The 27,895-nt window shown below is 43.8% G+C and overlaps 1 protein-coding gene across 1 annotated transcript; it reads right to left on the minus strand.

The window, feature by feature from the left end:
- Positions 1 to 721: 721 nt before the first annotated feature.
- Positions 722 to 27,681, minus strand: dcn (decorin). Its single transcript, XM_015959934.3, has 8 exons — positions 27,274 to 27,681; positions 13,035 to 13,262; positions 6,668 to 6,780; positions 5,517 to 5,730; positions 4,864 to 4,977; positions 3,391 to 3,484; positions 2,247 to 2,385; positions 722 to 1,521 (listed from the first exon to the last, which is right to left on the minus strand). The coding sequence occupies exons 2-8, from the start codon at positions 13,243 to 13,245 to the stop codon at positions 1,321 to 1,323; spliced, it is 1,086 nt and encodes a 361-aa protein (XP_015815420.1). The 5' UTR covers positions 13,246 to 13,262; positions 27,274 to 27,681; the 3' UTR covers positions 722 to 1,320.
- Between the last annotated feature and the right edge of the window lie 214 nt (positions 27,682 to 27,895).

Here is a 27,895-nt window from a genome sequence, read left to right on the forward strand (position 1 = left end):
ATCGATCTCATGCTCCAGCTTTCCCTCACTCGTGAACAAGACCCCGAGATACTTAAACTCCTCCACTTGGGGCAGAGCCTCATCCCTGACCCGGAGAAGGCATTCTACCCTTTTCCAAATCAAGACCATGGTCTCAGATTTATAGACCCATTAATCACAAAAACATGTTATTCCAGACAGGAAAAAAACTACATTTTTTATTAGTATTTTTATTTTGTTCAGGACACCTTAGCTGGAGCCCCTGCTCCGGGAGAAAAAAAAGAGAAACACCTTTTTGTTGCTGATATATTAAGTCTGAGCAATGGTAAGTGCTTGTGCCTTTAAGCAATGAGAGTTTTTTTTATACAGCATTTATATACAGCATCTATACATCAAACATTCACACCAGCGTTAAGGGCTGTGGGTGCAGCCTCCAACTTCTCTTGACTGTTAATGAAAGGAATAAAAGGCAGGTAGAAAGAACGTGAAACACAAAAAATGTCCAGAAAGCGCTTGGTTCAAATTGAAAGACAAAAAAAAAAAAAAAAAAGTAAAAAAAAGAGCATGCATATAATCTTTGGGAATGGCTTTTGTTGAAAACATATTTTGTTTATTCTGCAGTTTTAAGAAGCTATTTTCACCTTGTTTGGAGAAAAGCACACTAGGACAGGAATGAGGGATGACAGAGAAACATCTAAAACCTGTAAGAAGGAAAACGACACAGAAGTGAGCACAAGAAGTCTGGATGTGCCAGAAGTCATTGTTTTATCTGTTTGAACTGAGGTCAGAGCAAATAGAAAAATCTTTCACAATGTTGATGTTACACTGTCTTCTTACTCACAATCTAATACATTCTAGAAAATCATTAGCCAACGGTAGTTTAAAACATAGGTTACCCGTGCTGCCTGCTCTACAGGCCAGCTTCAGTTGAAAAAAAAAGCCATCTAACTGGGATTTGGACCATTTATTTTAGTTGAGTAGGTTGAAAATCCTTTTGTTTTTGCTTCGTCTCTTCGTTTCTTTCTCAAAAAAAGTTGCATGTGATATTTCAGAGCATGCAAAATACACTGGAATGTATGTATTCACCTTAATGTTTCCTTAAATGATGTTATAAGTGCTAGTGTCACCATAGTGCGCAAATGTTTGCGATAAGCCTTGAAGCTAAATATTGAAAATATGTTGTGTTTCAGATCCATGTCCATTAGAGTGTTGAGCTGTGAGTGTACATTAGTACCCTCATCGTTTGTGGAGTGTTGGAAAGAGGAAGTGGGGATATGGTCTAACACACATTTACAAAACTTTATTCGCCCATCTATAAACACACTCCTCCCCGTGAAGGCTCTACTTCTTCCTGTAGTTTCCCAGCTGGATGGCAGAGCGGTCGAAGACGCAGCGGAAGGTGATCGGCTGAACTTCCCAATAGGGAACGGGGTTGCTGAACAGGCTGATGCCGGAGTACATGGCCTTCTTGGTGTTGTAGCCGGGAGGACAGAAGTCTCCTGTTCCCACTACAGCAATCTTGTTGGCATGGAGGTAGACCACCTGGGGAGGGGATTTAAATAATAGCAACATTTGGGTACCGAGTCAGACGTGTGTGGCCATGATAGAGGAATTTCCACACTAAAGCAAATGAAACCGATTCAACATCTCAGATAAGGTGAACATAAAACAAAAGAGATAAGATCGTCTATCCATTGATGCTCTAGGGATTATTAAAGGTTGTGTGAAAAAGAAACCAAGTAGAAGTCTTTCACCGATGTTTCATTCAGCTTTTCTAGACTGATACAAAGCAACCCCAGAGAATTCATGGGGTAGATTCATGTGAAGTTCCGCGCAAAGGCCTCCTTTCAGTTGGATATGAAAGAGATCCGTCTATGTTGTTGTAGGTTCAGACAAAGGTAGCTTTTAGTTTATAACTCTTTCTTGATTTTAATTAAAATGTGTAGCTTTTAACGCCTTTGGGGGTTTGACTGTGAGCTTTGCTCCCTGTCTCTTTGAAACGTGACTTATACTTTTACAGCAGCACAGCAACACTGGCCTAGTCCACCGTTCTGCCCCAAGTCAGAGCAGGAGTCCCACAATACCTGAAGTCCAACACTTGAGGTTTGCACAAACCTAAAGTCATACCAACACGGTAAAAATAAACAAAACTCTCTCTAAACCAGAGGAATCATTGTGAGTTTTCAAACCTTTTCAAAAAGTGGTCCATTGCTTATAAATAACTACATCAGTACTTTGAATTAGATTTTTTAAAAAGCTCTGTGTACCTGGATGTACTTGTGCTCGGGCAGGCCAGGAGGTACTGCGGTCAGAGCATTGTTGTCCAGGTGCAGTTCCCGCAGATGTGGAACGTTTGTGAGAGAGCCGTTTTCCACAGTGCTGATCTCATTGTAGCTCAAGCCAAGCCTGAGACGACAACCAGCACATGGACGCGTTACTTGTTGCAAACAACAACAGAACAAACTGTATGAATAATTAAGGACATTGTGCATCTTCCTGCTAGAGTTAACTATTCAAATTCATTAAAAAAAGAAAATAAAGCCAGGAAATGAACATGAAGACAAAATCAGAAGTATATTTTTTAAGGAAAATGTGGTTTTGTGCTTTGAACTTAGTAGGAAATTACAAAAGTGATGCTAGAAAACAAGAATTGTAAACACAGCTTAAATACTGTGTAGACCAGGGATGTCAAACAAACGGCCCGCGGGCCGGAACCGGCCCGCAAACGGGTTAATTCCGGCCCGCAAGATGGTTGTGTAAACTTTATTTTCATACTTTACAACGTAGAGTGAAAATAAACATATCTTTGTGAGCAAATTTTCTCTGTAATGAGTATAAATAAAACAAAGCTGCACTCAAGGCTACACAAGAACTTGAATCACATCCTGAAGTTGGCCGCCACTCAGGATGTGACTTCTGATGTTGATGTGCTGGTGAAAGCTAAAAGATGTAAAGTAAAATGAGTCAAATATATTTTAAATGCTGCATGGAACTGATCTAGCCATGTGATCTGTAAGCTCTCTGAATCACTAAGGAATGTTTTTTTTTATTTATTGATTTTTTCTTTTTTTCAAATTTTCAAGTACACTTCAGGTGTTGTACTTGTACTATTTTGGATACACTGTCCTCAGGCTCCAGCCTTGTTTTATATTGATTGTATTAAAACAAAGAAAACAATCTGAAGTTGTTTTTAATTTACCAGTCCGGCCCACTTGGGACTAGATTTCCCTCAATGTGGCCCCTGAGCTAAAATGAGTTTGACACCCCTGGTGTAGACCTTTTCTGATCTTTACTGTTTCAGTGTTGGAGTGAGTTAAAAGCTAACGTGACCCGTGCCACTAAAGCTGAACAGATGTCACTACAGACAATGTTTTAGTTGTAGTTAAATAGGAGAACCATATCTGTCATTACTTGGCCAGGTTCCTCAGGCCTTTCAGGCTCTCGGCCGTCACTTTGGTGATCTTGTTTCCATCCAGGTGAAGCTCAGAGAGAGAGCTGGGCAGACCTGCCAACACACAAGAGAGGGATTAACGCCAAGAGAAAACTAACAGCAGTAACAACTCGTAATACAACCTTTTTTAATATTAAATCTCGACCCAATTATTAGTCAGTGTGTTTCCTGTTGTTTGGACTAATGTCTGTTTTGGATCGTGTTCAGACCTGACGCTATGGTCTGGTTGATCGCCAACCTGCATGAGCCAACTCAAAATAAACTTCGGAGGTCAAGGACATTTTCAACGACCGCTAAATCCACCAACGCTTCCAACGCTTTCCACCAAAGTGTTTCATCACTCTCGTGGTTTTCATAAAAAATGGGTTTTAAAAGGAGCATCAAAACTCAAAGGACTCATGGCTCTTAGGAGACTTCCTGAACAACATCTTACATCATCTTAGATCATATCCCAACAGTAAGTTTTGCTGCATCCCAGTTATTTCATGTTTGGTTTACTTTTTTCTGAAATGGCTTCTTTAGTTAACTTAATTAACCAGAGTAAGAGACTGAAACCTGTTCCTACATTTCAGGATTTTTTTTTGGCAGAAGATTTGGCAGACCAGTGAAAGTCAAGCTAACACTCAACTCCTTCTCAGTGGTCCAGTGGTAGAGTGTGCACCCTGGGACTGGGATATCAGGCTTCAAATTTCGGTCAGGTCCTACCAAATACTTTAAAAATGGTACCCAATGCCCCCCTGCTTGGCACTCAGCTTTTAAGGGGTTAGAATGGGGGGTTAAACCACCAAATAGTTCCTGAACACAGCCACAGCTGCAGCTCAGCTCCCCACGAGGATCGGTCAAATGTAGAGACGAATTTCACCAGTGTGACTAATGGAATTGAACTATGTCCGGGCAGCAGTAGCTCAACAGGTTGAGCAGGTTGTCTAGTAATTGGAAGGTTGCAGGTTCGATCCCATTCTGCTGTTGTGTCCTTGGGCAAGACACTTAACCCACCTTGCCTGCTGGTGGTGGTCGGAGGGACCGGTGGCGCCTGTGCTCAGCAGCCTCGCCTCTGTCAGTGCGCCCCAGGGCAGCTGTGGTTATAGTGTAGCTCATCACCAATGTGTGTGTGAATGGATGAGTGATACACTGTAGTGGCTTTGGAGTCCTTACTCTGAAATGCGCTATACAAGTACGGGTCATTTATCATGTATCATATGTGATCTCGGGTGTGTATTTATCTCTATATAAATAAGCTAACATGCATTAGAACACATGTACTATAATATCTGGTGTGTACACATAATTAGAGCTGTCAACGCCTAATGCAGACTTGTGCAAAATGAGGACAGTTTTAAATTACAATACTTCTCTGTGATTTAGCTCAACATCTAGTCATTTGTTTCATTTAACTGAGGTAAATGAATAAATCTGAATCTTGAGATCCTTACCTTTGGGAATCTCTGTGATGTTGGTGTCTGCAATTCGGATGTAAGAAACCCTTTTCAGGTCAGAAAAGGCACCTGCCTCGACTCCTGCACCCTTCAGAGGGTTGGACCCAAGCTCTAGAAAAAGAAAAGTGTATGTGTTACCAAAAACTACCACCAGTCTCAGACAGAACCGTAATTGGGTCAATACTTTTACAACAGCAAGATAATGATTCTGCAAGTCAAACTTTTTTCAATAAATTCATATTTTTTTCATCTATTAAAGAGTATCTTTGGGAAAAAGTAGTTAATTATTTAACGATTATAAAGCCTTTCTAAAATACATTATCACATCTTCATGCAACAAACTGTAATCTTGAGTATAAAGCTTTTTACCACAATGCCTTCTGGTTAGATGAGGAGTTTGCTTCTTCTATGGAAGCCAACTAAAACAGTTATTGGCACAGTGGCACAGGCTCAATGGAAACCTGCTGGCCATGGTTCTCTTGAATGGGACCAAATGTGCCAATTATGAGCAAAACTGAGCCAAATTCAGACACCTAAAACTGGATCATAGCTCAAACTCCCCTGGTGATCTGCTGCCACCAAGTCAGTTTGGCCAGAACTAGAAGTTAGCAACGTTACACAGAGAAAGCAGTTTTTCATTGGTCTCCTACCCATGACGATGACTTGAGACATGCCCTGGAATGAAGCTTTTTTGATTTTGGTGATCTCGTTATCGTGGATGCGAAGCTCGTGCAGGCTCTTGGGCATGTTGGCGGGCATCTCCTTCAGGAAGTTCTTGGACAGGTAGAGGCGCTCCAGCTTGATCAGAGGAGTGAGAGCTTTGGGGTGGATGGTAGTGATCTTGTTGTTCACCAGGATCAGAGTCTAGAAGAAAAAAAAGCGGGGACATCGTCTGATTACACTGGTAACATCTTAGATATGGGCTAAGTTATGAGACAGACCCACATTTAACACACTCAGAGTTTGGCTTCCTTTGCTATTGTTGAGATTAAAATCAGATTTTTCTGTTTTTATACTGTTTGAACCTTGTTTGTGACTTTATCTCTTGGTGTTCATGACTTATTCCACTTAGAAACGTCCATTCTAAATTCTCTGACTCTGTGCCAGAACGTAGAAAGATAAAAAAAGCCAAGTTCAAGTCCTCCACGGGTCATCCATAAAGTATTTTAAACTGGAAAAGAGACAGAATGCTATGAATGGTATGCAAACTTTCCCCCTCAGGAGGCCAGTTGTGTTGGAGTGGAAACAGCCCCGGCTGTCAGGTGGTGATATTTATTCCAATGGAGAAAGCTCCAGTTGGGAGGCGTTGGACTGTGAGTGGTCAGCTGAGGTAGAAGATGTGTTTGAGTTAAGGAGGAGTCGTTCACAACAAAATATTCAAACCAAGTTGTAGAAACTTGCCCTTGTCTTTCCTTCAACTCTTCTTCTTTTCAGGAAGACACAATAAAGACAGTAAAAGCTTCTTGGTTTCATTTAGTGGGTTTAAACTAAATGCTGACACCACATCCACCAGTTACAATAAGCCTTGCTCTTTTTGTTTTATCAAAACATGCTGCAGGTATTTCATTTTTATATTCGCGAGGATTTAAACATTTAGAAGTTTCTGTTACTAATAAGACCAGAAAGTATGTAGCTGCATAAAAAGACTCATGTGGAGTGCTGACAAAAATGAAGTGAGAAACACGGATTCATTTGAAAGAATTAAGGTTTAATTTTTGAAGTTAGACCAGGGTTATTGTGACATGACACCACTAAACACAAACTGTGTGGACATGAGGCTGAACACATGGATGTTGATTACCTGTAGCCCTTTGAGGTTCTTGAAATCCTTCTCTTTGATCTCAGTAATCTTGTTGTTCTGCAGGTCCAGGAGGGAGGAATCCTCGGGAATATCGTCAGGAATGGTCTTCAGACCTGATGGAAATTTGAATAAACAGATGCTAAATGGAAACAGCCTGCAACAGAGCCCTCTTCCAGACACTTTCATCCATCCATCTACATTCATCCGCTTGTGCAGGGTTGGGTCATGAGGGCAGCAGCCTAAGCAGAGAGGTCAAGATTTCCTTCTCCCCAACCACTTGGGCCAGCTCCTCTGGTGGAATCCCAAGGCGTTCCCTGGCTGAGAAACAAAGTCCCTCAAGCATGTCCTGGGTCTTACTTTAGACCTTCTCCCGATTGGGTTGATCGAAAAACCTCATCAGGGAGGCGTCCTAACTAGATGTCCGCGCCACCTCAACTGGCTCCTCTCAATGTGGAGGAGCAGCAGATCTACTGCGAGCCCCTCTCGGGTGATTGAGCTTCTCATCCTATCTCTAGGGGGAGCCCAGCCACCCTGAAACGAAAACTCATTTCGACCGCTTGTATCCGTGATCTCATTCTTTCGGTCACTACCGTGACCATAGGTGAGGGTAGGGACGTGGATCGACCGGTAAATCGAGAGCTTTGCCTTCCGGCTCTGCTCTCTCTTCACCACAACAGATTGGTACAACACTCGCATCACTGCAGACATGGCACCAATCCACCTATCAATCTCGCCCTCTACCTTTCCCTCACTCGTGAACAAGACCACAACACTTTGACCTCTAAAAGTCACATTCACCCACTCACACACATTTTTACCCCTGATTCACATATCCAGGGGGCTACATGAGGTTCAGCATCTTGCCCAAGGACACTTTGACATGTGGTGAGGAAGCTGGTATCAAAACTATCACTTTTTTGATTGGCATACAACCTCCCATGGGTACACATTCGTTGTGCTACACCACGGGGCTGTAGAGCGCTGGTTTCCCCAATATGAGGATTTTTTGGCTTCCTTAGCCAAAAGAACTCTTCCCACATAAGAATTCAATTGAAAGGAGACAGATTATGACTTTAAAATGAGTTCTAATACACATATGCTCTGTACCAAACATGTTTATGAAGTCCTATTCTCTACATCCCTCTCTCATAAACAAATTTCAGAAATTTTATTCTTGACAGTTTCAGTGCCTTCAAGAGTTCTAGGGCTCTGTCATTTTAGGATAACAAGCTGGAGCTGGCCACGCCCACCAATGCCAGACAGACTGCTATGAGCTGAGAAGCTCTGCTCTTCTAGAAGCTGCCGCTATCCTCCACGTGGAAGGCGATTCTTCTCAAACGGCTTGTTTTTGGCACATAATTCCTAAAACCAAACACTGACATAAAATGGATTGATGTTATTTTTTCATTATTGGAGTGTTTTTAGAGACAGGAGAGACCCACATGGCAAAACAAAAGGATGTAAAAGGTTATTTTTGCACAATATATCCTGTTCTAACACCTGACCCTTTCAACACTAATCAGTATCGCCAAGTGACCTTTTGTACTATTCAGATGTTAAAGGAAGCTATTCCTCTAGCAGCACACTTTCTCCAACAATAACATCACAATGACTTTGTATGACTTTGAAAATCACTCATGAGACTCGATGTCTGCCTAATCAGAGCAGGGATCATCTCTTGAACTTTCATCTAGCATCCTTAAGACCAGGGCCGGATTATCATTGCAGGGGCCCCTGGGCACAATGTGCTTTTCCTGTTGTGCCTCACTCATATATCTTTCTTCCTCTGTCCTCTTTCTTTTCTCCTCTTTATCTGTCTCTCTCTTCCTCACAGTGCTCCTGTCTTCTCTTCTGTCTCTACTAGCAAAAATGTTTCCAATCTGTGGGACAGTAGCGGCAAGAGTCTGCTGTAAAAGAGATCCCACTGTCAAAGTACAACAGAAATTAATGCAGGATTATGTAAAAGATGATACAGTTATTGAAAAGTTTGCAAAGAAGAAATATCTTTATGTTTTTGTTTGTCTCCTGTCTCCTTCCTCCTCTTGTCTCCTGTCTCCTTCCTCCTCTTGACTCCTGTTTCCTTCCTCCTCTTGTCTCCTGTCTCCTTCCTCCTATTGTCTCCTGTCTCCTTCCTCCTCTTGACTCCTGTCTCCTTACTCCTCTTTTTCCCCTCTTGTTGGTCTCCTCTCTTGCCTTCACAAAAACTACTTTCTGGCCTTTCTATTAGTAAATTCATTTACAACGTCATCAAAGTCCAGATTCCTGACAAGCTGAGATTCATTAGCCATCAGTGACAGTGCACTGAGGCGCTGTTGAGTTAGTGTTGTTCTCAGTTCATTTTTTATTCTTGTCATTTGTGAAAATGATCGTTCCCCTCACAATTTGTAACTGGTAGAGTTAGAAAAACCCGCAGGGCCACAAACATATTAGTGAAGATGGACTGTAGACAATTTTTTAGCCCGAAAACGATCCTGGTACTGCTTATATTAAATTATCTATGTGCACTCTGCAGGGATTATTTAGAGCTGAGAGGCGCAGAGCTCTGATCGTTGATGCGCTCCAGACAGATGTGTCCTGAGAACGGCTGCAGTAACATTATCAAAGTGTCGCCACCTCAAAAACAAAGTTAACACACGATTGTTCATGTCGGCACATATCCTTTCATGCTTTCTGTCTTTTCTTTGTGTCTGATGCGTTTCGCTGCTGCGGAGCAGCGCATCACCTTTTTCATCCTCCAGTGACTTCACCGCACTGTTGTGGCCGGCGCGCACTCCGCGATTTTTGCAGTCGGTAGATCTTTTAGAACTGCAGTTCAAAGGTAACTCATAAGGTGAATATATATGAACCCAGGTAGCAGTTTTTCTTTAGGATTGAGAGGAGATGCAGGAAGATAATAAACAGACAGGACAGAAAAATAGTCAAATAAAAACAAGTTCGTTTTTGTACCTGGTGGTTGCAACAAAGACACTATTAAAGGTAATCAGAAGTGAGGAACAGAAAATGAAATGATTCTTTCAATGTTTAGATCAGCAGGAACTCTGAGAGGCTGCAGGCGCATCAGTGAGTTTGCGGCCGCTGCGCTGGGGAGGGGGGAGAGGGCTGAAGCAGGCAGTAAAGATGCAAAAACTACCGTTGTTAAAAGAAATGTCTGTTAACTTAGAAAATGCGGGCGCAAGTTTAATTACTTATTAACTTTTTTCTCCAACATTAAGACTGCGGCACAAAAAATGAATAAATAAATAAAAAAAGACTGCTGCTCGTGTGGGCCCCCTTGTGGCTGTGGGCCCCTGGGCCTGTGCCCAGTTTGCCCATATTATAATCCGGCCTTGCTTAAGACCAGAGAAGATCTCAGTCTTGTGTAAAACTATTGTTATGATTCTAATAAATTATATAGTTGTCAGTTTTGACTCTTGTCAAGCTAAATATCTTTTTTTCAGTATTTTTGTTGAATGCATCATGTAACACATCCCTCAGGGTGAGATGCAAGGATAGTGATGGTGATGTTTAAGTGGTGAACATCTTTTCCTTCATGCCATCTGTTGAAAAGAAACCATAAAAAATGATGTGCTTGTGTCAAAGAGTTTAACTTTTGGTACATCTTGTGACATTTTCAGAGCTTGACTTGTTTTAACAAAAATATTTAATAACGGAGGAATAAAACTTTACTTTGAACAGATTTGGGGTTTTCCGCTCTTAAAAATTGCGGCGTTCCGAAAGGGACTAAACTCTGTCACGCTCTGAGGGACATATGGTGGAAATTGTCCTGAAAACAAATTTCCTTCGGAATAAATATGCAAGTGCATACCTGAACAGCAAAGTCACATGGAAATTATTTTACTTGGACTTATGCGTCACACACGAGACATTGTGACCATGTCTTGTGCTATAGAAGACTTTTAAAACCATCCTCGCACAAATAGAAGATTAATCTTTGCTGCTGCAAAGTGACGGGAAATTAACAAAGACTTTGTGTCCCCGGTATTTCTGGACAAAGTTTGGCTCAAAAACTTGGGATGACTTCTTCAAACATCACCTGCAAATTGATTCGTTTTCCTGTCTGCTTTTCCAGCTCCACAGTGAATGACCAATAAACCCTCACAGCTGTTTGTGGTCACGGCTCAGACTCACTCTATACCTCTTCACTTGCACAAACATTCCTTTTTTTAAATCATTCTTGTATATAAATAAAGGCAATCACAGACTTTGTTGCTCAGACTTTGCTGGGTTCCTTGGAGCACATCAGTTTGAAAATATACAAGTTTCTTTAAAGAGCAAGTCTCATCCTATCTCCCCTACCAGAGTATTATTCCACTCCCAGTTCCTGTTTGAAAAATGCAACAAATGCTGTTGCCTTCCACAACCTCCCACCAAGATGCCATAAATTACGAAGGAAACAAATGTGCAAATCACAATAAACTTTATTATTTATTTATTTATTTATTTATTTATTTATTTATTTCTCTCAGGCTTAAGCCACCAGCAAACTCCATCAGTAAACTAAAACTAATCGTGAAGATGGATTTTCCTTGACCATTCAGTCAAGATTGTGAGTGTTTGTACTTTTCTCTTCAGAAAACGTCTCACTGTGATGTTGCCAGCTAAGAAATCCACATTTCCAAAGTTTTTTTTTTAAGTTGGACTTTTTTTTCTTGCCTGTGCATGTGTGTGCATGTGTGTGTGTGTGTGTGTGGATGCGAGCTGTTCTGGGAACCAAATGGGGCGCTCTGATGCAGGAGGAAAAAAAACATTGCTGCTGTTTGTCCTGAATGGATGAACGATGTAAAGAATCTAGTCTCTGTCAGTCTGACACTTGCAGATCAGCTCCACCTGCAAAGTCAGCTCAGAGTTCACGCTCTGACCCCAACCTTCTCTTCTTCACTCATGTCTGTCTGCTCTTCTTTTGTTTTATCATGGCAGAATCACCAGTCGGTGTTCCTCCCGGCTGCTTCTCATCCAAAGAACAAGCCTCTCCTTCTCCAAACAACACCAGAGCCAAAAAGCCAATCAATCACCACAGCTTATCTTGCACTTTTATGTAATAAGCAGGAATCACTAAAGAGAGGGATTTTTCTGGAACTGTTTTACATCAGATTAAACACATTTGATGTGCTGGAAACAACAAAAAGCGACAACTGAGTAAATTGTTTTGACTATGATGAGGTAAAAAAAAAAAGTAAATGTAGTCTTTAGAAACTGGGGTTTGTTCAGGACTTTCCAAAAATCCAGAATATCCTTTAATCTTCACCCGTGTTTAGGAAAACAAATTGCTCTGAAACTGTAGATAATGCATCAGTTACAGGAAGTGAAGTAAGACTCACAGCATCTGCGAGTGATTAACAAATCAACAGTGGCCCCGTGTTCTCCAGAGGATTTTGCAGCCATGTGTTACACACTACACCCCTCAAATGACCCAGTAAGTCTGGGTGGAGGGAGTTTACAGCTTCTTCTGCTATTAAAATAACAGCAATAGCTAAAAGTTCAATGAAACTACAGCAGCTGTCCTGTCTGACCTCAACGCCTCGTCCAATAAACTCGTCTCTGTCTTACAGTAAAAAGCAACATTAAAACCCGATTCTCAGCACAGTTGTGTTTTCTTGGGAGTGCAGTTTTGTCAGACCAGGTTCTGCAAACCACAAGTATGTGTAAAGTCAACTTTTTTGGGAATTGTTTTGATGCGCGGAAGTCCCCCTTTAGTGATTCAGAAAGCAATTACTCTATCAGGAGAGACTGCCCCATAAGGGAGAGATCCCAACGCTGGAGGGGTGGTGGAAGCTGATTGCATGATAATGCTGAACTTTAACTAAAACCATATGTTGTACCAAAGTAGGGATGACATATAAGGTGGTAAAATTACACGTTTGTGCAAATAAAATTGCAAAATCAAAGTCAAACAGCTTTGTTGTGGTTGATGTGCACATTTCCGGCTAGTGAAGGATTTGCAACTTCCTGGTAAAACTCTCTTTAGGGAGAGGGTCTCATTTTTAAGTTGCTCGCTACAGAGATGAGAACGATCTTTCCGCAGCCTCATTTGTTTACTTCTCAGCCATGAGTGGGTTGTTTAATTTTAAATATAACAACTCAACGACAGCATTTAGGTTTGATCTTCTGATTACAAATTTCATGTTTTCTCAAAAATCTTATATATTAATGCATTTTTTAAAGTTTAAATACAAAACTGGAACTTGTTTGTCATATATTTAGCACTTTTTGATAAAAAATGTTAAGAGTACACATTTATGCTTAGCAGAAATGTATCATTGTTTTAGTTCTTTATTTTTGTACCATGCATCATGAACCTGAGCAGCTGGGCAGCCTTGATGCATATCTATTTTGGGCATCTTGAGACACCTGAAGTGTGTCTACTTACCAAGATCCGAGCACTGGATCACACGTCGTTGGCACTGGCATCTGAAGGGGCACTTAGGTCCACTTATTTCAGGGAGTTCTGGTTCCTTTGGTGGCGGAGGTGTACCTGATCCAGGCTCATCTTCCATCATGAAGTCTAAGAAGCCAGTTTGGTGGAAGGGCAGAGCCCAGCAGGATGTGATCAGGAGCAGGGAGAGACAGGCTGTCTTCATGGTGCTGCTAGCAGAGCCTGCAACACATTTAGGATGTTTGGGTGGATAGAGAATTAGATTAGGAATCATCAGTTTCTTACATAATTTATAAATAATTATCAGGCTGTTGCTGAACAAAATCAAAGGTAAACAGAGGGATGCTGGATGAAACTTTAGGGTGGAACAGAAGACGAAAGATAAATGTTTGTTTTCTCTGGGGCTTCATGGTGGTCACAGGGTGAAATTCCAGCTCCAGCCATTCTAACGCAGGGTTAGCATTTTTTCCCATGAATTTGTGGGTTTCCTTCAGGTACTCGTGTTTCCACCCCAGACCAAAAACATGCATGTTAGGTTGATTGGCAAAGCCTATATTGACCCTAGGTGTGAGTGAATGTTATTGTCTTTGTGTGTCAATGTGAATCAGTTTAATTGTTTTTGTTTATAAAGTCTCTTCCACAACCTTATCAGAAGCCCAAGGTGCTGAAAACCACCATAAAAGACATGAGAAGAACAGAACAAATATCACAAGGTCATAGAACAGTAGAAAAAGAAACAATAGAAATAATAAAATGCAGAAAGAGTTGATAATAATCAGATAAAAACAAGAGACGAAGATAAGAACAAAGTAAAAGAAATTAAAAACACCAAGCCAGTGTCATGGACCCTATGGCTGAAAGGCTACCAAATAAAAGGAAGACTTGAAGAGGTGGTGCCTGCTTGATTCTTAATGGCAACTCCTTCCACAGAGTTGGGGTCAAATCCGAGAATGCACGACCCCCCCCCCCCCCCCCTCGATCTGCATTTGGAGCAGGGGGACTACTAGCAACTCCTCCTCAGCTGAGCAAATAGACTGAAAGGGGACATGCCTGTGAAATAGTGCAGAAAGATAAGGGGGAAGCACTGCCCCGAAGAGCCCTGTACACAAAAAGCAGGATCTTAAATTTAGCTACTGCACTGAGAGCCAGTGCAGAGTATCCAACACTGGAGTGATGTGATCCCTGCGTTGATTACCGTTAAAAAAATCTAGCTCCCAAGTTTTGGATGAGTTGGAGCTGTGCAACCGTGCCCTGACTCATTCCAGCATATAAAGCTTAACAGTAATCCAGCTAGGACAGGACAATAGCATGAAGCACACACTCCAGATGAGCGTGCAACAGTAAAGACTTGATAATGGATAACTGTCATAGATAAAAAAAAAAAAATGAGACCACACATGCTTATTGATTTGTGTGTCAAACTTGAGGGCTGATTAGATTTAATAACCAAATTGCTGAATCCTTTCCTTTTGCACAGGGACAAAGACATGAGGTCAACATCTAAATCCCAAACCATCAATTCTATTGTGACTTTCATTTTGCTTTTTGTTCAAGTGCAAAAAAGTTAGAAGCCATCCAGGATTTAATGTCCTTCAAACAGTCCAGTAGTGGAGAGACAGATCCACCTACCCCCGGCCAGAGGGGAAGGTAGATCTGGCCATCATCAGTGTAGAGATGGAATTTCACACTGCTGACAAAGAGAACCCCTGGGGAGCAGATACACTGCAAACAGGAGGGGACCAAGGACAGAGCTGTGTGGCGCACCCCAGCAGAGTCTCACCCAGGGGTGATATAGCCTCACCCATCCAAACAACGAAGCTCCTGCCTTGGAGGTAGGAGCCCAGTGGTCCCCACCCAGTGCTGTAATCAGTCCAGAAGGATGTCATGGTTGACCATGTCAAAATCTGCAGTTGGATCCAACAACAAGACAACAGCATCATCCATATCACCAGCTAAAAAAGTATCATTTAGAACCATTAAAAGAGCAGTCTCAGTTCTGCCCAACCCTGAGTGATCAAAACAGCTACCAGCTGTGAATACACGACCCTCTCCAGCAGCTTCTAAAGGAAAGGGAGTTTCGAGATGGACCTGTAGTTAGCTTAAATTGTTGAATCCATCCCAGGCTTTTTCAACACAGGATGAACAACTGCTTTCTTCAATGAGGTTGAAACCACACTGGAAGTGAGACTACCATTTATAAAGAAAAAAAGCCACCACTGGGAACATTTTCTTGCCGAGTCTAGGTGGCAAAACATCACAGGGAGAGCCAGATGGCTTTAGTCGAGTGATCAATTGTTCTAACTCAGATAAAGACTCAAATGTCACCAGTATAGTCCAGTAAGGTACTGGGACCACAGTGACAGGTGGCGAGTTTGCAATAACAGCTTGAAAAAGCGTGACTTATCAATAACAAAATGAAGGAAGTCGATAAATGACCCGCACTTGTATAGCGCCTTTCAGAGTCAGAGGACTCCAAAGTGCTTTACACTACAGTGTTTCATTCATCCATTCACACACTCATTCACACACTGGTGGTGATGAGCAGCAGCACAGCCACAGCTACCCTGGGGAACACTGACAGGGTAAGCTCCTAAGTGCTAAGTGGCACTGAGTTTGGCTTTTCCCCTTCTACGCACAAAGTCTCACCTAACTCAGCAGTCTTAGTGGCGTTTAAAACACAACAACGTCTCACATGAGGATATGTCGGAGCAGGTAAGCAGGGTAATTTAAAATGACATAAGATGGGTAACTGAGTACCTGATCAGAAAAAACAGGGCTCAAAATTTTCGTCAACAGCAGGAAGACCAAGAGCACCAAATACAAGGTGTGTCTTAGTGCATGGGTAGGACCGACGGCCCACTGCGACTGATTAAACAAACTCAGTAGGTGTCGAATGTCTTTAGCTGTTGGCTTATCAGGGCAGCACATATGTTATTACATTTACCAAGAATCATAACGAGATCATACTTTAGCAGGTTTACAGCCAGGATGTCTGAGAAGTAGAAGAGGGTAGATCTGATGGAAAAAGCTGTCAAGTTAATATAAAACAAGATTTATAAATGACAAGCAGCCCACTGCCTCTGCCAGAAGACCTTGGGACAGTAAAATAGCTACAATCTGGTGAAAGCTCCAACAAGGCACTCAAATCCCCCACAGGCAGCCAGTTCTCACTGATATGTAGAAATTCCAGACCCTGTGAAACAACAAAATCTGTGAAAATAAAAGTTTTGCTCATTACTGACATGGCGTTTACCAGACCAAACCGGATAAGCAGCAAGACCATTAATCCAGCCCAAGCCCAAAGTTGAAAGCTATAATAAAAAAAACAATAAAAACTACCCCCTACTCCCACCCCCAACAAAGAAACAAACAACCCCCCGCAAAATTCATAAAAAACAAAGATAAAAACAAATGTGCCAGTAAAATGTACAGACGACCCAGGACAGGAAATACAGCTAAAAAAAAGTCTTGAGCCAACTGTTAATAACATCGACATTCACGTCGGTCCTTAGGTGACTGTTCCACAGATGGGGGCTGTAATACTGGAAAGAGGCCTCTCCATGAGAGTTAGTTCTTACTCTTGGGACTGTTAAAAGGCCTGCGTCAGATGGTGATGGGGTTCACAAATTAAAACAGCTTTGCAAGATAACTGACCCAAGACCATTCAAGTGACAACGTGTAGTGAGCCCACTTGCTGGTCTTGGTTGGCACAAGCAGAAGGGTTTGGTAACAGCTGAAGAATGGACATGTTTCTCTGGGGTGACCAGAAAGCCGGGCATTGCAATCAAAACAGAAAATGGCAGAGCCTGGGTAGGGTTTTTAATAAAACTTGACTACATGTTTGAAGTGTTTAGTTAAATTGAACTCGGAGTGAAAACGAACCTCTAGGCTCCTGGGTTGTTTGAAAAGAGCAAAAGACAGGTTTTCTCATGTCTGATGTGTGTTTTCTCTCCCTCCATCAATGACTAAAGCTTTAGTTCTACCCTTAAACATTTTCTGTACGTTCATTTTGTGTATCTTTTCAACTTGGTTCTCGTTAAACACAGAAAATAAACTGTCCTTTTTTGTCCTGTTGGAGTTGCAGAAACCTCTCTGTAATCCAGGCTGCTGTATCTAAGATGTTTAACCCCCAGAAACCCAAATTTAGAAAACAACTGCAAAATCTATTTTTAACCTTTCACACGTTGTTCTAGGAGGCCAGATAAACGGGCCTATTTACACATTTTAACAGCCAATAGTGTTGCAGAACTGAACATTAGGACCTATTAGCAATGTAAATGTGGTTTTAAAAAGAAAAAAATGGGGAAGGTTTATTTTTGTAGACTTAAAATGGGGCCTCAGGAAACATGGAGATGTCCTTAGCATAACTGTGGAAGCTATTTGTTTGCTTCATGAATACCCCATCAAGTGTCTGCATCCACAGAAAAAACAAACAAACAAAAAGGCCCAATATACAGCATTGAGGAACACCACTGCTGGCCTCGTGGATCTGTTTGTAGCATGTGATTACCATAAATGTGCAAACTATTCTTTGATTGATTAAAAACAAGCTACAGAGTTCAGGTTTGTTTATGTGAAGTGAAACATTGATGAACTAAACTGAATTGAACAACCACATACTGTAGGTGCACAATAATATCATTAGTTTTGGCATTTTGACTTTTTTTTTAAATAATTGAATCAGACAAAGCAGTTAAAATAGCAGGAAGACTGTTAATTAAAATGTTCAACCACCTCAGGGCTTCTCTGTACTAAGACATCAACAATAGAGGCCAAACCAGCTCAAGGGCGTGTCCCCTGTTGTGAGACGGCTGCTTGGCATGTTGAAAAAAATCATTACATAGCCAAAAACAGTTAAGGTAGTAATTCTGGTGCATTATAGGCATGCAGATTAAAACCACCAGTCACAATAAGTCTATTTCACTTAGCATGGCTGGACACTGAAAACTCAGTTTTCCAGGTGACCTGTAGACACAAAGTCTTTTTAGAGCTGTTAAAACAAATGTGTGATGCTCAAATGAACTCTCCAGGATGTCCTCCACCTCTGGCCTGGTGACCGTTGGTCATAGGTGGTTCAGAAAATGAGTGAGGGATTTTTCCCTCTTCAAAAAGGAATGACGGTGCACTGAATGAATTTGACCTTTAAAAGGTGTCAAAGAAACTAGCTGTTGCTACATCTGTATGAGGTTCACAGCGACACACCGAGTTTCACATTTTGTTTTTTAAAATCTAATTTGTGAGCATCAAAACTCAAGAAAGAGCAGTGTAAACACACATCCAAGAGGAGATTCCTACTTCCTTGTCTATTTCTGAGCACTCAGAGACAATGAGGACATCCGTGCAAACCTCCTGACCTTTCACTCACTGACACGCGCTCGCTTTCTTTCTCACACGCAGACAAACAGTCTCAAAAAGCCAGCAATCTGTCGGTCGAACATTCAGCCAAAAGCCGTTCCTTCCAAAGCGGTGCCACGATGATTGAAGGGCTGGTTTGAGCCGCAGCTGCAGCGGACCTTGACCCAAACATCATGAGCAGGATGAGGAAACCTTCCCAAAACCATCAGCTGGCCGGGCCTTAAAGCAACTCTCTGGAGATTTATATGGTGTGTAACGATGATGCTCATGAACTGTGTCTTTGGGTTTTCTTTTTGTTTCTGCCTTCTGAGTATGCGCTGCTTCTTCTGTGTTGATACTTGTCAATGCAGCACAGTTCATGTTCCTGATCAAAATGAGAGAAACCCTACAAAAATAGCTGGTTAAGATCTAAAATAGGTTTAAGGAGTGTGTGAGAGACAGTGGGGAGGAAAATGATGTGCTGACATGGTGTAAATCCATTTTAGGGTTACGTCAGGTCAGGCATAGGGATCACGGCTCGGAGCTGCAGAGCAGTAATTATAGTCTTTGCTTCATCACACTGCAGCTTTGTTTGAGTAGTTGCAGCGTGTTCACCTAAATTCACATGGGAATTAGGTTGAATGGCGGAACTCTGATTCAGTTTCTTTCCCCATGAGACGTTCTTAAAAGATTCTTAAAAGCACCAAAATCGGTGATTTCATGAATCCGGATTAGTTTGAGATGCTGTTTTCCATGCACGTTGTGTGCACTGCAGCATCTGGATTTCCACCAGATCCAGAATGTTCCAGCACTCAACAGGCTGACTAAGCTTGGATGTGTTCCTTTCTCATATCTAAGCAAAGCTGATGTTTTGAGCCAACTAAAATGTTGTCTACAATCTTGGCAGGAACAGCCTTTCTTTTATCTTTAGTGACTGAAGGCCTTCCCAAATGGGGCTGTTGGATACCAGACTGATACCATGCTGTATCAAAACACTCTGAACCAACACATTAGCATAAACATAGGAAAGAATCTTTATTAATTGTTGCCAAATTGTTATTTTTAATGGAGCTGCTGATGTAAAATCCCACATCTGGCACATTTTACCAGGTCAATCATGCTGCATGACTATGCCCCTCCTAAATGCATCGGACCACCCCGTGAAATTTTAACAGCTGAGTTCTGAACCTCATCTTCTCTTTGACCTTTTGACCGTGAGCGCTTTAACAGAAATGCACAGATATGCTTCATGGTGCAGCATTTCAGACACCCTTCCATGAGTCCTGCAATCAATCTGTCAGGTGTTTTCTATAAACACTTCAGCAACTTTTCATGCAAGCTGGACAGCCAAGACAGTCGTTTTAGGCTACAATCTGTAAGAGCTTGTTTGTAACTCATTAAAGTAAAAAAAAAAAAAAAAAAAAAAAAAGAAAAGGACGTTTTTGAGGATTATTGCTTTGGAAATGAAATTATATTTTGTATACAGAGCTTGGGAAAAGAGTTTAACTGTTACTGATTTAACACCTTACCGTGGTGGAGGGGTTTGAGTGTCTCAATGATCCTAGGAGCTAAGTTGTCTGAGGCTTTCTGCCTCATGGCAAACAGGTCCTAGGTGAGGGATCAGACAAAGAGCAGCCTGAAGACCTCTTATGATGAACTATATAAATGGAAACCGTGTTCCCTCACCCGGACATGGGTCACCGGGGCCCCCCTCTAGAGCCAGGCCTGGAGGTGGGGCACGTTGGCAAGTGCCTGGTGGCCGGGCTTTCACCCACGGAGCCCGGCCGGGCACAGCCCAAAGAGGAAACGTGGGTCCCCCTTCCCATGGGCTCACCACTCGTGGGAGGGGCCAAAGGGGTCGGGTGCAGTGTGCGACGGGTGGTAGTCGAGGGCGGGGACCTTGGCGGTCTGATCCTCGGCTACAGAAGCTGGCTCTTGGCACATGGAATGTCACCTCTCTGGTGGGGAAAGAGCCTCAGTTGGTGTGTGAGGTTGAGAGGTTCCGACTAGATATAGTCGGACTCACCTCAACGCATGGCTCTGGAACCAGTTTCCTTGAGAGGGGTTGGACTTTCTACCACTCTGGAGTTGCTCCCACTGAGAGACGCCGAGCAAGGGCGGGCATACTAGTTGCCCCCCTCCATCTTGGTGCCTGTACGTTGGGGTTTACCCCAGTGAATGAGAGGGTAGTCTCCCTCTGCCTACATGTGGGGGGATGGGTTCTGACTGTGGTCTGTGCTTATGCACCAAACTGCAATTCAGACTACCCACCCTTTTTGGAGACCTTGGAGGGGGTGCTAGAGAGCGCTCCTTCCTTCCAGTGACTCCCTCGTTCTGCTGGCGGGCTTTAACGCTCACGTGGGCAACGACAGTGTGACCTGGAGAGGTGTGGTTGGGAGGAACGGCCCCCCTGATCTGAACTCGAGTAATGTTTTTTTTTATTGGACTTCTGTGCCAGTCATGGATTGTCCATAATGAACACTATGTTCAGACATAAAGGTGTCCATATGTGCTCTTGGCACCAGGATACCTTAGGCCGCAGCTCGATGATCGACTTTGTTGTTGTTTCATCTGACCTGCGGCCGCATGACTTGGACACTCGGGTGAAGAGAGGGGTGGAGCTGTCAACTGGCCACTACCAGGTGGTGAGTTGGCTCAGATGGTGGGGAGGATGCCGGTCAGACCAGGCAGGCCCAAACGCATCGTGAGGGTCTGCTGGGAACGTTTGGCAGAGTCTCCTGTCAGAAGGAGCTTCAATTCCCACTTCCGACAGAACTTCCAAAATGTTCCGGGGGAGGCGGGGGACATTTAGTCTGAATGGACCCTGTTCCGTGCCTCCATTGTTGAGGTGGCCGACTGGAACTGTGGTCACAGGATCGTCGGTGCCTGTCGTGGTGGCAACCCGCGAACCTGCTGGTGGACACCGGCAGTTAGGGATGCTGTCAAGGTGAAGAAAGAGTCATATCAGGTCTTTTTGGCCTGTGGGACTCCAGAGTCAGCTGACGGGTACCGGCAGTCCAAGCGGAATGCAGCTCGGATGGTCGCCAAGGCAAAAACCCCGGCATGGGAGGAGTCCGGTGAGGCCATGGAGCAAGAATTCCATACGGCTTCAAGCAGATTCTGGTCCACCATCCGGCGCCGCAGGGGGAAAGCAGTGCACTACCAACACTATCTATAGTGGGGACGGTGCGCTGCAGACCTCTACTCAGGACGTTGTGGATCCATGGGTGGATGAGATCCGCCCGGAGTTCCTTAAGGCTCTGGATGTTGTGGGGTTGTGTTGGCTGATTGCAATATCGCGTGGACATCGGGGGCAGTCCCACTGGACTGGCACACCGGGGTGGTTGTTCCCTAATTTAAAAAGGGGGACCGCAGGGTGTGTTCCAACCACAGGGGGATCACACTCCTGAGCCTTCCTGGTGAGGTCTATTCAGGGGTTCTGGAGAGGAGGGTTCGTCGGATTGTTCAATTCAATTCAAAGACACTTAATTAATCCCAGAGGGACATTAGAGTTTCAGTGCACACAATTCTGAGATCAGACAGTCATACATAGGCATAGACACATGACAAGAATTGGTGACTGTGGTCATTCGCAACCCGAGTTGCGCTACTTTAATTGAGGTCAGAGGGTTTACGTGAGGATTGGGTCATGTGGAGGGAAAAAAAGGCACTCCAGAGTTACCCTCCACCAGGTGGGCAGCTTTGCTATGCAAAAATCACCTCAGACAGAAATGCAACAGACTTCAGACATTACACAACAGAAGTGTCCACTAGGTGGGGAGGTAGGGTTGGGGACTCTCCACACATCAGTGCATGCAGCCGCGATAAGCAGAGCTCGGCACCTCCGTTTGGACAGGAGAGGGAGGTAGTTGGGTTTAAAAAGCACAGTGACTCCTGGAAACGATTCAACGGCCTTCACCGGTCGCAGTCCCACCCAGGCTGGGATAGGGAGACAGAGTTGCCATGGCGACTGCAGCATTCCACATTTCTTCTGAGGGGGGAGTATTCACTTCAGCCTCACAGCCTCAAGGGCACCAGATTCAGATAAGACCTTGTTTTGCGGCCAGACAGAGATAATTTCCTCTCTGTCTAAAAGTTCCGTTGGTCCTCAACCCCTCTAAATCCAATAATGACATAATTAATCTATCCCAATCCGTGCTGATCCATCAACTGCATCCTTAATGGCATCAACCTTCTGTGCCAGAGTCTGAATCTCAGCCAAAGTTCCAAACTTACGACTCATCTCGACAATTACATGAGTTTTTGCATTCACAGGGCGGTGTAATCAATCCCTGAGCTCCAGGATTGAGCCAATATTCCTCGACAGCTCATCAATTTTCCGGTAAACCAGGTAACCACTCAGGCCAAAAAGCAGAAAACCTGACACCGACACCATGAATATCCAGACGTCTTGAACCTCAGATTCAGGAGGAGCAATGTGGTTTTTGTGCCGGCCGTGGAACACTGGACCAGCTCTATACCCTTAGGGGGATCCTGGAGGATGCGTGGGAATTTGCCCAACCAGTCTACATGTGTTTTGTGGATTTGGAGAAGGCGTTTGACAGCGTCCTTTGGGGGGCCCTGTGCGGGGTACTCCGGGAGTATGGGGTACCAGGCCCTCTGATACGAGCTGTTAGGTCCCTGTATGACCGGTGTCAGAGCTTGGTCCACATTGCCGGCAGTAAGTCGGGCTCGTTCCCAGTGAGAGTTGGCCTCCGCCAAGGCTGCCCTTTGTCACCGATTCTGTTCATAACTTTTATGAACAGGATTTCTAGGCGCAGCCAAGGTGTGGAGGGCATCCGTTTTGGTGGCCTGAGGATCAGGTCTCTGCTTTTTGCAGATGATGTGGTTCTGTTGGCTTCATCAGAACGTGATCTTCAGCTTTCGCTGGAGCGGTTCACAGCCGAGTGTGAAGCAGCTGGGATGAGAATCAGCTCCTCTAAATCTGAGAATATGGTCTCGATTCGGAAAAGGGTAGAATGCCTTCTCCAGGTCAGGGATGAGGTCCTGCCCCAAGTGGAGGAGTTTAAGTATCTCGGGGTCTTGTTCACGAGTGAGGGAAAACTGGAGCGTGAGATCGATAGGCGGATTGGTGCTGCATCTGCAGTGATGCGGGCGTTGTACCGGTCTGTCGTGGTGAAGAGAGAGCTGAGTCAGAAGGTGAAGCTCTCGATTTACTGGTCGATCTACGTTCCTACCCTCATCTATGGTCACGAGCTTTGGGTAGCGACCGAAAGAACGAGATTGCGGATACAAGCGGCCGAAATGAATTTTCTCCGAAGAGTGGCTGGGCTCTCCCTTAGAGATAGGGTGAGAAGCTCTGTCACTCGGGAGGGGCTCGGACTACACTCGCTGCTCCTCCACATCGAGAGGAGCCAATTGAGGTGGCTCGGGCATCTGGTCAGGATGCCTCCTGGATGCCTCCCTGGTGAGGTTTTCCGAGCAGGTCCAACCGTGAGGAGACCTAAAGGTAGACCCAGGACACGGTAGAGGGACTATGTCTCTCACCTGGCCAGGGAACGCCTTGGGATTCCCCCAGAGGATCTGGCCCAAGTGGCTGGGGAGAGCGAAGTCTGTGCCTCTCGCCTTAGACTACTGCCCCTGCGACCTGACTCTGGATAAGCGGATGAAAATGGATGGATGGATGAATTAGATAAACTCTATTTTGGCTTTTTTATATAATCACCAGTTCTCATGCAAGGAGTTTCTGCAAGCCCGAAGGCCACTTTGGATTCCAAACGTGTGAACAAAATGGTTCAAATCCACAGCTTTTGAGGCATTTTCACCTGGGATGAATGCAGAGCCAACCTGCTGTGCACCTGGTATCAGTCCTGTCATTACCAGTCAGCTCAGATCCATCCACTACACTTGCAAGATGAAGGCCAGATCTCCCCTTTCCTTCCTCTGTGACACACTTAAAACCTGGCGCACCGGCTCATCCAACAACACACTTGTGTGTTCAGCTCAGAGTCCTGTCAACACAACAGGTAGCAGCATGACTGGACTGAGCAACATTTAGTTTTGAATCAGAATCAGCCTTTTTCTTAATTCAAAAAGATGCAACCTTTTGAGCATATTTTATTATCAATATATAAAATATTTTGCAGCCCTTTTTTTTATAAATGTGGTTTAGAAATCTGAGACAATATCATTTATTAGTTCATGAAATGTCCGGACAGTCAGTGTTTCCTTGCATTGAGAAGGTCTCTGGTCCAAATCCCATGTTTTCCCTGTGCATGCAGTCCAACTGAGTTCAGTTCATTGTGCCAATAAGTAAAATGTTTCCTCTGTAAGGAAACCCAGCAGAATGCATCGAGTCGCTGACCTGTGTCAGTGTCTTTATAGAAATCCCCATTCTATGCAAGCAAATACTGAGCGAGACCTAACTGTTACTATCTGAAATTTTGGGTTTTTATTGGATATTCAGCTGTTAAGTAGAAGATTTGTTGAAAATATCGAGCAAACTTTTAAATTATTTTCATAAATGTGTGATTTTGATGAGAAGAAAGGTCATGAAAGGTTTTCGTGATAAAAAAAACTGTAAATTTCTTGTTACATTTGGTTTGTATGGACTCTAGAATAACTTGCATCATGACTGAATACTAAAAATTAGGTTGAATTTTTAGAAAACTAGCAGGAGCAGACCCAAATAAACGTATTTTTCTTCTTGTTGTGGCTTTTTAACAATTTTTTCCTCAAAAAGAAGATTTTACTATTTTACTCCTGTTTCAGCTGAGATTCATCATTCATTCTTTTCATGTCTGACTGGGAGAAAAGGGGTGGAGGAGTACGTTTCCTGTTGCAACAGCATCCTCCTCAGCTCTCCATCTTCTCCCTTTGTCTTGCTCCTCTCGTCCGTCCCCCAACAGTCTGGCCGTGGCGTTACTAATGATTCCCAGACAGGAAGTGGAGCTTTCAAAAGGGAGCAAGGTAATTCTCCCTTCTTTGCGTTGTCACTCTCTTTTCCTTGCTGCTGCCGTTCATTGAGAGGGTTCTGGCTCTGAGGGGCCAGCAGACAGAGATGAACCCAACTGATGATGCATGAAAGCAGCAAAGGCGAGTATGAGGCTTCATTCATTTTTGCACATCCAAACAACACAAAGCATTTCAACGACCAGGCTCCACCTTTTCCTCCAGCTCCCCGCGGGCCAGCGTCTGCCTCTGCAGCGCGTCTGCTGGCAGTTAATCACTGGAAGGTATTTACAAGGCCACAGGACATTTAAAACATGTGTGGCCTTTTCAACCCATCAGCATATAAAGCTTAAGCTTCCTCCCCACGTGGTTAAATAAACATGTAATCAATTATGGAGGAAAAAGCCCTCACATTAGCTGTTGTCTCAGGAGTCCGAGGTCATCGTTTTTAAAGTTCCCCTCAGAGACGGCCAACACTTGTTGCCAAAAGCCTCTTGGAAATCAATAACTCAGCCTGATCTTTGGTTGTTTATTTTGCACAATAATGTGAATTCTTTGTATAGAAGAATGAGTAAAGCTGTAATTGAAGGATCATTTAGGGGATTTAAAATGTTCCTTGTGTTAGCAGCCATGTGATGAGGAAGCCAGTGAGTCAGTTCAGCTGTTGGCCTGCCATCAGTCTCATTATCAGTCTGCACAGATCTGGATCAAGCTCCCAATCTTCCCGTCCTTTCTTCTCTTTCCATTTCATCCTGAGCCCTAAGTCTTTAACTCAGGATTTCACTGAGCAAGGTTAAGAGAAAACAAAACCCCCGATGGGTGGTGTCGACTTGATCCCACTGGTTTTTGATTCTGAGAATGCATCCCCCACTTTTTCTCCTCCAGGCTTCAGTTTCTGTTTCAAACCTCAGCTCATTTTAAAAATCCAAATGCTTTTATTGCTCTGGGTGTATTTTAAGTCCCATCTATGTGCCTTTCTTAGCCTCTTTTCTATCAAAGTGTTGTTTTGTTGCTCTGTTTTCTCCCAGTTCAGTTTTACATCCCTTCTTTCAGTGCAGCTGAGTCAAATTAGGATTTTTTCCCCTTGTTGGGACGTAATGAGTTACCTCAGAGCTGTGTGGCGGCTTGCCGCGAAGCCTTCAGACTTCTCTGTTGACAGAGGAAGCTGCACCATTACAGGATTAATGGCATTGTGTGTGTTTCCAGGTAAAACCTTCATTCATCTCCTCATCAAAGCCCCTTACTTAACGTTGCCCTTAGCAATTTGGGTCTGCTTCTGCATAAAGCACAGCAGCAAAAGTCCCGGCGGACCGAGGAGGTGCAGGAGGAACACTCATGCTTTACTGGAACAGGAACAGAACCAACGTTTCCATTCAAAGTCCCGAGCTGCTGTGACGGGGTGAATCAGCCCATAGCCGTCCTGCTCACAGGGAGAGAAAAAGTGTTTCCTGGTTCAGTTAAGAGTCCTAAAGCTGACGCATGCATTAAACACAGTTTGAAGAATGCACATTTGGGTTACATCTAAATAAACAACTGTTCCACCACTTCCCCTGAACAAACAAATGTGCTCCAGCTTCTAAAACATATGGCTAAATGCACAATCTCAACACTACAGTAGATGCTTTGGAAACTTTTGAAGGACCAAAAGACTGAAGTTCCTGGCAGAGACCCGAGGTGCCAGCCTGAGCAGCTCCACCACACCCCCTTCAGAGCCACTGCTCCTTTCCCTCAGCTGTGTGCAGATTGGACTGATTTAAGCTCCTTGTCACAAATTCAAATGTGGAGTGGAAGCAGAACCACATGTTCGGAACATCACAACGCAAGGAATATATTCCATGGAAAAGTGTGTTTTAAATCAGCTTTAGCACACATGGAGTTTTATCTGTTGACCCATTTGTGGAGAGAAAAAAATCTAAGGACATGGTCTCAAGTCTTTAAGAGTTGTTAACATCGATCCAAACTTCCATCAGATTAAAGAGAACCCTACCTGTTTCAGGAGAAGCCAGGCGAGACGACTGGAAGCCGACGAGAGGAGCTTGACTTCCAAAATCCAGTCAAATGGGGGGATGAGACCAAGAAGAGGCTGACAGGGCCTGTGGGGTTGTTGAAATCAGGACGTGTTCAGCCAAAATCAAGCAGGTGTGCTCTCTCACAACAAGGGGAGGAGAGGAAAAACACAAGAGATCGGGGAGCAACAGGGCGCAGAGAGGGGAGAGACAGCAGGGGGGTGGGGTCCAACCACCAAGCTCCTCTCCGGACCGAGACAATTGGTGGAGAACTCCACTCGTTCTCGCCGCCTGCGCCAAAAACAGCTGGAAGTGGAGAAGAGGGGGAGGAAAAGAAAGAAAATATCTGAGAGTGTGAGAGGGAAAAGGAGAAAGGGCGAGTTAGGAAGGAGAGAATGGGAGAGAGAAGGCGGGAGAGGAGGAAAAAGAAGCAGAGATCTGGAGTTTTTAGGAGATAGGCAGTGTTTTGGCCAGCGGCCACCTTCTGTGTGACATCTGGTAATGATAGGTCCTGTGGAACTCTGCAGACGAGAATGACAGAGAAACGCTCTCTCCTTCTTCCAGTCATTCATTCACAGTAAAGGAAAAAAAAACTTTTTAATC

Source organism: Nothobranchius furzeri, chromosome 1 (assembly GCF_043380555.1).
Source record: "Nothobranchius furzeri strain GRZ-AD chromosome 1, NfurGRZ-RIMD1, whole genome shotgun sequence".
Lineage (NCBI taxonomy): Eukaryota > Metazoa > Chordata > Actinopteri > Cyprinodontiformes > Nothobranchiidae > Nothobranchius > Nothobranchius furzeri.

Bases quoted from the DNA above. Each gene is read 5' to 3' on its own strand.
- dcn (XM_015959934.3), bottom strand. From the start codon at position 13,245: ATGAAGACAGCCTGTCTCTCCCTGCTCCTGATCACATCCTGCTGGGCT. The intron at 2,386-3,390 runs GTAATGACAGAT...TTGTCGTCTCAG, and splicing joins GGCCTGAGGAACCTGGCCAA to GCTTGGCTTGAGCTACAATG. The intron at 1,522-2,246 runs GTACACAGAGCT...TCCCCTCCCCAG, and splicing joins CCGAGCACAAGTACATCCAG to GTGGTCTACCTCCATGCCAA.